At 53.5% G+C, this 13,463-nt stretch overlaps 1 protein-coding gene across 1 annotated transcript in view; it reads left to right on the top strand.

Moving 5' to 3' along the window:
- Nucleotides 1-12,345, top strand: part of LOC132807060 (nascent polypeptide-associated complex subunit alpha, muscle-specific form-like) — a 93,381-nt gene extending 81,036 nt beyond the window's left edge. The window contains exons 7-10 of the mRNA XM_060821363.1: nucleotides 1,634-1,743; nucleotides 3,222-3,335; nucleotides 6,522-6,570; nucleotides 12,080-12,345. Of these exons, the coding sequence (XP_060677346.1) occupies nucleotides 1,634-1,743; nucleotides 3,222-3,335; nucleotides 6,522-6,570; nucleotides 12,080-12,177 (371 nt within the window). The 3' untranslated portion in view covers nucleotides 12,178-12,345. The remainder of the gene's footprint in view (nucleotides 1-1,633; nucleotides 1,744-3,221; nucleotides 3,336-6,521; nucleotides 6,571-12,079) is intronic.
- The last annotated feature ends 1,118 nt before the right edge of the window (nucleotides 12,346-13,463 follow it).

Raw genomic sequence — 13,463 nt, forward strand, 5'->3', positions numbered from 1 at the left:
CTATGTATACCACGTCAACTGCCCTACCCTCATCTACATGCTTGGTCACCTTCTCAAAAACCTCAATGAGGTTTGTGAGACACGGCCTGCCCTTGACAAAACCATGTTGACGATCTGAAATCAAATTGTCGCTTGCTAGATGATTATAAATCCTATCTCTAATATTCCTTTCCAAAACCTTTCCTACAACAGAAGTAAGGCTCACTGGTCTGTAATTACCTGGGTCATCTCTGCTGCCCTTCTTGAACACGGGCACAAGCTTTGCAATCCTCCACTCTGGTACTAAACCTGTAGACAATGACAACTCATATCAAAGCCAAAGGATCTGCTATCTCCTCCCTCGCTTCCCAGAGAATCCTTGGAAAAATCCCATCCGGCCCAGGAAACTTGTCTATTTTCACTCCTTCTAGAATTGATAACACCTGTTCGTAACTAACCTCGACCCTTTCTAGTCTAATATCTTGTACCTCATTTGTCTCCTCGACAATATTCTCCTTTTCCTGAGTGAAAACCGATGAGAAATATTCGTTTAGCCCCTCTCTGATCTCCACAGGGTCCACACTCAACTTCCCACTTCTGTCTTCCTGTATTCCTACCCTAATCATCCTTTTATTCCTCGTACGTGCACACCAACCCCCTGTCGCCCTGCACTCACTCCCCTCCAGCTCTTCAAGCTCCCCTCCAGTACCTTAGTTAGTTGCAGACTACCTTTCTCCCTCCTGAGGGGTGGGAGAAGCTCCCAGGCCTGTGACAGCTCTGTGCAGTGCAGGGCTGGGACTGGTGGCTCCTGTGAGTGTGCTATCCGTGCACTGCCCAGGGCAGGTTCGCGGCACACGGTCTTGCCGATGTTTCAGCCCTGTCTCCCCCAGTGGGTTTTGGCGGTGAGGGATGAACACTGCCTTCCAGAGAGACCAGCACCTCTCGGAGTCAGGAGGTTGTGAGCTTAACACTCCAGGGGCTCCAGCGCCTGTGACCCCAGACTGGCACTCTTCCCCCTCCCCCCCTTCCCCAAGGCCTGTATCATTCCCATCAGCTGTTAAAGCCTAACGTTTAGGCCTTTGACCAATGTTGATACGGTGGTCTCTGCTCGTAGCTGTTTGTGGAATCTTGCTGTGACACGTCGTCGGCCATCTTGATGTCGTGAAAGGCCCTGCCAAAGTTCGGCGTCTCCCCGGTAACCACCGCCTTCTCCCTGCTCCCCGTTCCCTGTCTTGTCGTGGCTGTACTCCTCCTGCTCCTTTCCCCTCCAGGATCTCCTGTCTTCCCGACATTTGTCTGACAGGGAGATAGTTTGCTTTCTTCCACCCTAACTTTGTTACTTTTGCTGAAGAAGCTTCTGTCTCCCCGGTTAAAACTAGCCCGACTCACTGAGCCGAATGCAAGACAAAATATGTTTGGCCAATCAGCCGGGGATCTGATCCTCCCGGGAATTTAGAACTGGGTTTCCTTGTCACACGTACTCACGGGCGATGAAAATGTCACCCCCGCCGACCCCCCCACCTCACGGTGCCACCGCAGCTACAACGTACCTGGGAGCGTGTCTGCCTCTGTTCCCTCAGTAGGCCTCGCCGTACTCGGACGAGTTGGCCGTGAGTTTTGTGAATGAGCGGGCCATCCCTCGTTGTCCACACAGGAGCCGACTTGGCAGCAGTCACCACCTGCGAGCTCTGCAAACACACCCTCAAGCTGGACTTCGACAACTTTGACGTGCACGAGTTTCACCGCAAGCGGGCGGCCTCCCAGGTACGGGGAGAGGGGAGAAGGTGTATTCCCACAGGGTGGGATAGGGCTGCGGGGGAGGTGGGGGGGGAGAGAGCAGGGAGCTTTACTGGGCTCTGACAAGAAGGACTCTTAACAATCTCCCCTTGATGGCTGGACTCCCCTCTCTGATCAACATCCTGGGAGTTACAAAGGACCAAAAACTCATCTGAGAAGAGAGAGTCTAACTACTGCCCCTTGACATTCAATGGCGTTACCATCACTGAATCCCCCTCCCCCCCACTATCAACATCCTGGGGGTTACCATTGAGAGAGAATCTATCCATCGCCCCCTTGACGTTCAATGGCGTTACCGTCACTGAATCCCCCTCCCCCGACTATCAACATCCTGGGGGTTCCCATTGACCAGTAACTGAACGTGAAGCAGCCCCGTATAATCCCAGCAGCTACAAGAGCAGGGTCAGAGGCTGGGAGTCCTGCAGCGGGTCACTCCTCTCTTGACCCTTCCCACCACCCCCCCCCCCCCCTCCCCCCAAAGACCCTGTCCCACCATTGACAAGGCACAAGTCAGGGAGGGGGATGGAAGTACTCCCCACTTACCCCTGGATGGAGGAGGGGCAGCTCCAACAACACTCGAGAAGCTCCCCACCGCCCAGGGACAATGCAGCCCCCTCCCCACACCCCGCTCGATTGGCCCCACTCCCACAAACCCCCCGCTCCCTCCCTCCACCCCACCCCCTGACGCTCAGTCACAGCAGTGTGTACCGTCTACAAGACCCACTGCAGAACCTCACCGAGGGGCTCCTCAGACAGCACCTTCCCAAAACCCCCCCACACACATCCCTCTACCATCTAGAAGGACGAGGAGGGGGGGGAAGCAGATACACGGGGAACACCAACCCGCTGCAAGCTCCCCTCCGACTGGGAAATATCTGGGCTGTTTGTTCACTGTCACTGGGTCAGAATCCTGGGGTTCCCCTCCATGAGGGGCACCGTGGGTCCACCCCACAGCAGGCGGACTGCAGCAGTTGAAGAGGGCAACTAGGGACAGGGCAATGACAACTGGGCCCAGCCAGGGACACCCACACCCAATGACAGAAAGAAAAAGGGGATGCGTGCGGGACTGACAGGGGCTGGTGAGGGGAGAGGCTCCGGTTCCATGTACAGTATAGTTTCGAAGGGAGGATACCCAGAGAATTGATGGCCAGTGTCAGTGTGATGCCACCTGTAGCAATGCCACTTCCCAGGCTCCTCACAGCTGGAGACATGGCAGACTACAGCGAGGGAAAGGCAGCAGTGACAACAGCCCGAGGAACGACAGGAGCTGATGACATGTGTCGGGGGTTGGGAGCAGGGATGGCCGGGAAGAACTTTGTGGAATAAACTGTCACCACACAGGGCAATCCCATGAGGGGCGGGTGCGGACAGTAGGATCAGTCCCTGCACTGATTTCCCATCGCCCATGTCTCCCCTGTTCTGTCCCCTTCCCTTCCCGGCTGCAGGTCGAGGAGCAGATGACCAGCTCCAGTCTGTACATGGCAGTCCTGCTCCACCTCTACGAGCAGCGATTCACTGAGCTGATCAGGTTACTGGGCGGGAGCGCTACAACCTACCAGGTAAACGGGCAATACTTACCCACACATGGGTCCCTGTGGGTAATACTCACACTGGGTAAGGGGACAATTGTTACCCACACATGGGTCCCTGTGGGTAATACATACACTGGGTAAACGGGCAATACTTACCCACACATGGGTCCCTGTGGGTAATACTCACACTGGGTAAACGGGCAATACTTACCCACACATGGGTCCCTGTGGGTAATACTCACACTGGGTAAACGGGCAATACTTACCCACACATGGGTCCCTGTGGGTAATACTCACACTGAGTAAACGGGCAATACTTACCCACACATGGGTCCCTGTGGGTAATACTCACACTGGGTAAACGGGCAATACTTACCCACACATGGGTCCCTGTGGGTAATACTCACACTGAGTAAACGGGCAATACTTACCCACACATGGGTCTCTGTGGGTAATACTCACACTGGGTAAACGGGCAATACTTACCCACACAGGGGGCCCTGTGGGTAATACTCACACTGGGTAAACGGGCAATACTTACCCACACATGGGTCTCTGTGGGTAATACTCACACTGGGTAAACGGGCAATACTTACCCACACATGGGTCCCTGTGGGTAATACTCACACTGGGTAAACGGGCAATACTTACCCACACATGGGTCCCTGTGGGTAATACTCACACTGGGTAATGGGCAATACTTACCCACACATGGGTCCCTGGGGGTAATACTCACACTGGGTAAACGGGCAATATTTACACACCCATGGGTCCCCGTGGGTAATACTCACACTGGGTAAGGGGACAATTATTACCCACACATGGGTCCCCGTGGGTAATACTCACACTGGGTTAGGGGACAATTGTTACCCACACATGGGTCCCTGTGGGTAATACTCACACTGGGTAAGGGGACAATTGTTACCCACACATGGGTCCCCGTGGGTAATACTCACACTGGGTAAGGGGACAATTGTTACCCACACATGGGTCCCCATGGGTAATACTCACACTGGGTAAGGGGACAATTGTTACCCACACATGGGTCCCTGTGGGTAATACTCACACTGGGTAAGGGGACAATTGTTACCCACACATGGGCCCCCGTGGGTAATACTCACACTGGGTAAACGGGCAATATTTACACACCCATGGGTCCCCGTGGGTAATACTCACACTGGGTAAGGGGACAATTATTACCCACACATGGGTCCCCGTGGGTAATACTCACACTGGGTTAGGGGACAATTGTTACCCACACATGGATCCCTGTGGGTAATACTCACACTGGGTAAGGGGATAATTGTTACCCACACATGGGTCCCTGTGGGTAATACTCACACTAGGTAAGGGGACAATTGTTACCCACGCATGGGTCCCTGTGGGTAATACTCACACTGGGTAAGGGGACAACTGTTACCCACACATGGGTCCCCGTGGGTAATACTCACACTGGGTAAGGGGACAATTGTTACCCACACATGGGTCCCCGTGGGTAATACTCACACTGGGTAAGGGGACAATTGTTACCCACACATGGGTCCCTGTGGGTAATACTCACACTGGGTAAGGGGACAATTGTTACCCACACATGGGCCCCCGTGGGTAATACTCACACTAGGTAAGGGGACAATTGTTACCCACGCATGGGTCCCCGTGGGTAATACTCACACTGGGTAAGGGGACAATTGTTACCCACGCATGGGTCCCTGTGGGTAATACTTACACTGGGTAAACGGGCAATACTTACCCACACATGGGTCTCTGTGGGTAATACTTACACTGGGTAAACGGGCAATACTTACCCACACATGGGTCCCTGTGGGTAATACTCACACTGGGTAAACGGGCAATACTTACCCACACATGGGTCCCTGTGGGTAATACTCACACTGGGTAAACGGGCAATACTTACCCACACATGGATCCCTGTGGGTAATACTCACACTAGGTAAACGGGCAATACTTACCCACACATGGGTCCCTGTGGGTAATACACTGAGTAAACGGGCAATACTTACCCACACATGGGTCTCTGTGGGTAATACTCACACTGGGTAAGGGGACAATTGTTACCCAACATGGGTCCCCGTGGGTAATACTCACACTGGGTTAGGGGACAATTGTTACCCACACATGGGTCCCTGTGGGTAATACTCACACTGGGTAAGGGGACAATTGTTACCCACACATGGGCCCCCGTGGGTAATACTCACACTGGGTAAGGGGACAATTGTTACCCACACATGGGTCCCTGTGGGTAATACTCACACTGGGTAAGGGGACAATTGTTACCCACACATGGGTCCCCGTGGGTAATACTCACACTGGGTAAGGGGACAATTGTTACCCACACATGGGTCCCCGTGGGTAATACTCACACTGGGTAAGGGGACAATTGTTACCCACACATGGGTCCCTGTGGGTAATACTCACACTGAGTAAACGGGCAATACTTACCCACACATGGGTCCCTGGGGGTAATACTCACACTGGGTAAACGGGCAATACTTACCCACACATGGGTCCCTGTGGGTAATACTCACACTGGGTAAACGGGCAATACTTACCCACACATGGGTCCCTGGGGGTAATACTCACACTGGGTAAACGGGCAATACTTACCCACACATGGATCCCTGTGGGTAATACTCACACTGGGTAAGGGGACAATTGTTACCCACACATGGGTCCCCGTGGGTAATACTCACACTGGGTAAGGGGATAATTGTTACCCACACATGGGTCCCCGTGGGTAATACTCACACTGGGTAAGGGGAGAATTGTTACCCACACATGGGTCTCTGTGGGTAATACTCACACTGGGTAAGGGGACAATTGTTACCCACACATGGGTCCCCGTGGGTAATACTCACACTGGGTAAGGGGAGAATTGTTACCCACACATGGGTCCCCGTGGGTAATACTCACACTGGGTAAGGGGACAATTGTTACCCACACATGGGTCCCCGTGGGTAATACTCACACTGGGTAAGGGGACAATTGTTACCCACACATGGGTCCCCGTGGGTAATACTCACACTGGGTAAGGGGACAATTGTTACCCACACATGGGGGGTTCAGGGAGAGGGAATCACACCCACCCCCCCAGGGCAGTCAGTGTCCCATCTGCCTGATTCTGTCAGTGTGTTGTGTGTAAATACTGATCCCACCGGGCTTGTGCTGACTCTAACATTCCGTTCTTTCTCCTAGTTTCCCACAGCTGAGGCACCGGCCGGAGTGGATGGCCCTGATTTCCCAAGTAGGTGTGACTCCCTCCGGGCGGGGCAGACGGGCCTGCAGAGTTGTGCCTCTGTGTGTGTTTGGTTTCTTCCCTGCCTCTACCTGCCTGCCCACACATGGGTCAGCCCCACTCCCTGGCATGGCTGCCCCTCCTGGGCTGCCGTCAACCTCCAAGTCCACACGGTGGGGGTGCACACATCCAGCAACCACTTGTGTTCACGCACCTTCCCGGGAGGATCATTCCACAGATATCACACACCCCATTCCAAGGAAATTATAGAACAGGCACCACGGAGCATTCCACCCCGAACACCCCCTCGATTAGATTCCAGTCTGTAACTCCCTCCCGGGTATCTGTTATTCTGTATATAAACCACCCCGAACCCCTCGATTAGATTCCAGTCTGTAACTCCCTCCCGGGTATCTGTTATTCTGTATATTAACCACCCCGAACCATTCGAACAGATTCCAGTCTGTAACTCCCTCCCGGGTATCTGTTATTCTGTATATAAACCACCCCAAACACCTCGATTAGATTCCAGTCTGTAACTCCCTCCCGGGGTATCTGTTATTCTGTATATAAACCACCCCGAATCCCTCGATTAGATTCCAGTCTGTAACTCCCTCCTGGGGTATCTGTTATTCTGTATAAAAACCACCCCGAACCCCTCGATTAGATTCCAGTCTGTAACTCCCTCCCGGGTATCTGTTATTCTGTATATAAACCACCCCGAACCCGTCGATTAGATTCCAGTCTGTAACTCCCTCCCGGGTATCTGTTATTCTGTATATAAACCACCCCGAACGCCTCGATTCGATTCCAGTCTGTAACTCCCTCCCGGGTGTCTGTTATTCTGTATATAAACCACCCCGAACCCCTCGATTAGATTCCAGTCTGTAACTCCCTCCCGGGTATCTGTTATTCTGTATATAAACCACCCCGAGCCCCTCGATTAGATTCCAGTCTGTAACTCCCTCCCGGGGTATCTGTTATTCTGTCTACTAACCACCCCGAACCCTTCGGTTAGATTCCAGTCTGTAACTCCCTCCCGGGTATCTGTTATTCTGTATATAAACCACCCCGAACCCCTCGATTAGATTCCAGTCTGTAACTCCCTCCCGGGTATCTGTTATTCTGTATATAAACCACCCCGAGCCCCTCGATTAGATTCCAGTCTGTAACTCCCTCCCGGGTATCTGTTATTCTGTATATAAACCACCCCGAACGCCTCGATTCGATTCCAGTCTGTAACTCCCTCCGGGTGTCTGTTATTCTGTATATAAACCACCCCGAACCCCTCGATTAGATTCCAGTCTGTAACTCCCTCCCGGGTATCTGTTATTCTGTATATAAACCACCCCGAACCCCTCGATTAGATTCCAGTCTGTAACTCCCTCCCGGGTGTCTGTTATTCTGTATATAAACCACCCCGAACCCCTCGATTAGATTCCAGTCTGTAACTCCCTCCCAGGTATCTGTTATTCTGTATATAAACCACCCCGAACCCCTCGATTAGATTCCAGTCTGTAACTCCCTCCCGGGTATCTGTTATTCTGTATTTTGGTGAGGGGACAGTGTAGAGGGAGCTTTACTCTGTATCTAACCCCGTGCTGTCCCTGTCCCTGGGATGGTGGGGGACAGTGTAGAGGGAGCTTTCCCCTGTAGGCCAGCTGTGTTGTATGGAGTGATGAGGAGAAGGTTTCCATGGTGTTTGGGGCCTGCTGTGTGTAGTACCTTGTGAGGCCACAGCTGACAGCCTTCCATCGGCCTTGCTTCCCAGAAAGAGCCCCTTTCTCTCTGTGTAGTGTAAGGTAGCAGGGCCTGGCCTGGCCTGGCCTGGTGGCTTCTCTGAGCTGTCCCCCTGCGGCGAGGGGGCAGCATGATGAATGTGACTGAGCTGGCTGACCGCGGACAGCGGGTTTAGCTGGGCTGGAAGTGGCTCACAGCTAACACTGCAGCCCCTCTCCCTCCCTTCCAGCACTCTCCCCCCCACCCCCTCAAGTCGAACACCGTCGTTTCACACTGCTGCTGTCCCTCTCCGTGAATTAGCTGTTCACATTGTTGACCCACTTTCACATTCCCATTCCCTCCTGTCTCCCAGCACCTTCCCGGGATTGTGTAACCTCTCCTGCCTTTTCTCCTTCGCTCCCCCCCACCCCACCACACCCCGCCTTTCCTCGTCTCCCGTGCTTGCTTCCCTCTCACAGCTCCTGCACTAGGCCTCAGGCCTGACAGGTTGACCCTGGACAGCAGGAGCACTTCCCTCTCACAACTCCTGCACTAGGCCTGAGGCCTGACAGGTTGACCTTGGACAGCAGGAGCACTTCCCTCTCACAACTCCTGCACTAGGCCTGAGGCCTGACAGGTTGACCCTGGACAGCAGGAGCACTTCCCTCTCACAACTCCTGCACTAGGCCTGAGGCCTGACAGGTTGACCCTGGACAGCAGGAGCACTTCCCTCTCACAACTCCTGCACTAGGCCTGAGGCCTGACAGGTTGATCCTGGACAGCAGGAGCACTTCCCTCTCACAGCTCCTGCACTAGGCCTCAGGCCTGACAGGTTGACCCTGGACAGCAGGAGCACTTCCGTCTCACAGCTCCTGCACTAGGCCTCAGGCCTGACAGGTTGATCCTGGACAGCAGGAGCACTTCCCTCTCACAGCTCCTGCACTAGGCCTCAGGCCTGACAGGTTGACCCTGGACAGCAGGAGCACTTCCCTCTCACAGCTCCTGCACTAGGCCTGAGGCCTGACAGGTTGACCCTGGACAGCAGGAGCACGGTCGGGCCCTGTGCTCCCTGAGGCCTGACCAGCAGGATGGTGGCTGACCTGCATTCCTCCCGTCCGCTTGTTAAACATGGGGATGAGGGTGTGACTGGCGAGCTCGCACTTACTGCCCAGAGGGCAGTTGGGAGTTGCTGTGGGTGTGGACTCACATGTAGGCCAGACCCGGGTAAGGAGGGCACTTTCCTTCCCTGAAGGACCTGAGAGAACGCGATGGGGTTTGTCCGACATCACTCGACTCTTAATTCCAGGTTTATTCGTTATTTATTGAATTCAAACTCCTCCCCCTTGCCAGGGCAGGATTAGAACCCGGGTCCCCAGGACATTATCTGGGTCTCTGGATTAACAGAGCAGCGACAAGACCACTAGGCAATCAACCCCCTCTCCCTCTCCCTGTAACCCTCGATTCCCCAACTGATCAAGAATCCATCTCAGCCTTAAATAAACACAAGGTTTCTGCCTCCCCATCTCTCAGCGGCAACGGGTTCCACAGAGACAGGAAATGGCGCCTCACCTCAGTCTTATGGGCAGCACTGTGGCCCACTGGTGAGCACTGCAGCCTCACAGCGCCAGGGACCCAGGCTCAATTCCAACCTCGGGCGACATTCTCACCCCCCGTGTCTACATGGGTTTCCTCCGGGTGCTCCGGTTTCCTCCCACAGTCCAAAGAAGTGCAGGTTAGGGTGGACTGGCCGTGCTAAATTACCCATAGTGCCCAGTGATGTGCAGGTTAGGGTGGATTGGCCGTGCTAAATTACCCATAGTGCCCAGGGATGTGCAGGTTAGGGTGGATTGGCCATGCTAAATTACCCATAGTACCCAGGGATGTGCACGTCAGGGTGGATTGGCCATGGTAAATTACCCATAGTGCCCAGGGATGTGCAGGTACGGGTGGATTGGCCATGCTAAATTACCCATAGTGCCCAGGAATGTGCAGGGTAGGGTGGATTGGCCGTGCTAAATTACCCATAGTGCCCAGGAATGTGCAGGGTAGGGTGGATTGGCCGTGCTAAATTACCCATAGTGCCCAGGAATGTGCAGGTCAGGGTGGATTGGCCATGGTAAATTACCCATAGTGCCCAGGAACGTGCACGTCAGGGTGGATTGGCCATGGTAAATTACCCATAGTGCCCAGGGATGTGCAGGTTCGGTGGATTGGCTGTGCTAAATTACCCATAGTGCCTAGGAATGTGCAGGGTAGGGTGCATTGACCGTGCTAAATTACCCATAGTGCCCAGTGATGTGCAGGTTAGGATGGATTGGCCATGCTAAATTACCCATAGAGCCCAGGGATGTGCAGGTTAGGGTGGATTGGCCGTGCTAAATTACCCATAGTGCCCAGGGATGTGCAGGTTCGGGTGGATTGGCTGTGCTAAATTACCCATAGTGCCCAGGGATGTGCAGGTTAGGGTGGATTGGCCGTGCTAAATTACCCACAGTGCCCAGGAATGTGCAGGGTAGGGTGCATTGACCGTGCTAAATTACCCATAGTGCCCAGGGATGTGCAGGTTAGGGTGGATTGGCCATGCTAAATTATCCATGGTGCCCAGGAAAGTGCAGGTTAGGGTGGTTTGGCCATGCTAAATTACCCATGGTGCCCAGGAATGTGCACGTCAGGGTGGATTGGCCATGGTAAATTACCCATAGTGCCCAGGGATGTGCACGTCAGGGTGGATTGGCCAAGGTAAATTACCCATAGTGCCCAGGGATGTGCAGGTACAGGTGGATTGGCCGTGCTAAATTACCTATAGTGCCCAGGAATGTGCAGGGTAGGGTGGATTGGCCGCGCTAAATTACCCATAGTGCCCAGGAATGTGCACGTCAGAGTGGATTGGCCATGGTAAATTACCCATAGTGCCCAGGAATGTACACGTCAGGGTGGATTGGCCATGGTAAATTACCCATAGTGCCCAGGGATGTGCAGGTTCGGTGGATTGGCCGTGCTAAATTACCCATAGTGCCTAGGAATGTGCAGGGTAGGGTGCATTGACCGTGCTAAATTACCCATAGTGCCCAGTGATGTGCAGGTTAGGGTGGATTGGCCGTGCTAAATTACCCATAGAGCCCAGGGATGTGCAGGTTAGGGTGGATTGGCCGTGCTAAATTACCCATAGAGCCCAGGGATGTGCAGGTTAGGGTGGATTGGCCATGCTAAATTACCCATGGTGCCCAGGAATGTGCTGGTTAGGGTGGATTGGCCGTGCTAAATTACCCATAGTGCCCAGCAATGTACAAGTTAGGGTGGATTGGAGGGTGAGGACAGTGGGAATTGTGCAGGTTCATGGTAATCAGCCAAACCAAGAACATGAGCCCCACTCTGCCCTCCCCGAAGCCTGGTTTGGAGCGAGGGGGGGCGTCCCGGGAGGGTGAGGTGGACAGTCAGGCGTCGAGATCTGCACTCTCCCGTTCCTGGGAATCCTCCCTCATCCAGCACCGCCTGGGGGAAACCAGCACATCTCCAGGCGGATGGTTTCGTCCCCCACCCACCTCACCGTCTCCTCTGTCGGATTGTGTGGCTAAGAGGGAGTGGTCATCGGGTTGACGTTGCGCCGTGCCGAGGTCTGAGCCGGGGTGGAGCGAGGGACGGGAATGGGGGAGACTCCCCTCCTGGTGCAGTAGCTCCCTTCCTCCATCCCCAACCCCTCCGATTCTGCTCCCACCTCCCGTTGACTGTCTGTACAATAACGAAGGACTGCCATGTTGTTTCTCCATCCCGCCCTGTCGGCTCTGCTTCTGCCTTTCAGATTCCGACTCTGAGGAAGAAGACGGCACCGACCTGCGGTCCCGAGGTGCCATTGTGCCCGATGGCATGCTGCTGACGTTTGAGCAGGGCGACACCTGAAGGTTCCAGCCCCGTTCCCCATTCCCCCTCATTCCCTTTCCCTGCCCGACCCCAAGAGCCACTCCCAACCCCTGCCCGTTATAATACCGTATGGACATTGTGCTATGCAAGCAACTTGTTTTCTTTGGATAAAATGCCTCACAGATTTTGTGGGAGCTTCCTCTCGTATACAGTGTTTCTGTTCTTGTCGCATACAGAAGGTTCATGTTTGTGTGTCTGCGTGGGTCAGTGCGGGTGTGAGAGAAGCTGCGCCTGGCGGGGTGTGAACATGAATGTCCGTGTGTCTGTCTTTGTACATGTCACCGTGTACATGTGTCTATCTGTGTACATGTCACCGTGTACATGTGCCTATCTGTGTACGTCTCTGTGTGTGTGTCTATCTGTGTACATGTCACCGTGTACATGTGTCTGTCTGTGTGCGTCACTGTGTGCGTGTGTCTGTGTACATGTCACCGTATACATGTGTCTATCTGTGTACGTCACTGTGTGTCTATCTGTGTACATGTCACCGTGTACATGTGCCTATCTGTGTATGTCTGTGTAAATGTGTCTGCCTGTCTACATGTCACCATGTACATGTGTCTGTCTTTGTACACCACTGTGTGCGTGTCTGTCTGTGTACATGTCACTGTGTACATGTGTCTATCTGTGGACGTCACTTTGTGCGTGTGTCTGTGTACATGTCACCGTGTGCATGTGTCTATCGTGTACGTCACTGTGTGCGTGTGTCTGTCTGTGTACATGTCACCGTGTGCATGTCTGTCTGTGTACATGTCACCGTGTACATGTGTCTGTCTGTGTACATGTCACCATGTACATGTGTCTATCTGTGTACATCACTGTGTGCGTGTGTCTGTGTACATGTCACTGTGTACATGTGTCTATCTGTGTACGTCACTGTGTGCGTGTGTCTGTCTGTGTACATCACTGTGTGCGTGTGTATGTGTACATGTCACCGTGTTCATGTGTATGTGTACATGTCACCGTGTACATGTGTCTGTATGTGTACATGTCACCGTGTACATGTGTCTGTGCACATGTCACCGTGTACATGTGTCTGTGTACGTCACTGTGTGTGTGTCTATCTGTGTACATGTCACCGTGTACATGTGTCTGTCTGTGTACATCACTGTGTACATGTGTCTATCTGTGTACGTCACCGTGTGCGTGTCTGTCTGTGTACATGTCACCGTGTGCATGTGTCTATCTGTGTACGTCACTGTGTGCGTGTGTCTGTGTACATGTCACCATGTACATGTGTCTATCTGTGTACGTCACTGTGTGCG

This window comes from Hemiscyllium ocellatum, assembly GCF_020745735.1.
Source record: "Hemiscyllium ocellatum isolate sHemOce1 chromosome 27 unlocalized genomic scaffold, sHemOce1.pat.X.cur. SUPER_27_unloc_1, whole genome shotgun sequence".
NCBI lineage: Eukaryota > Metazoa > Chordata > Chondrichthyes > Orectolobiformes > Hemiscylliidae > Hemiscyllium > Hemiscyllium ocellatum.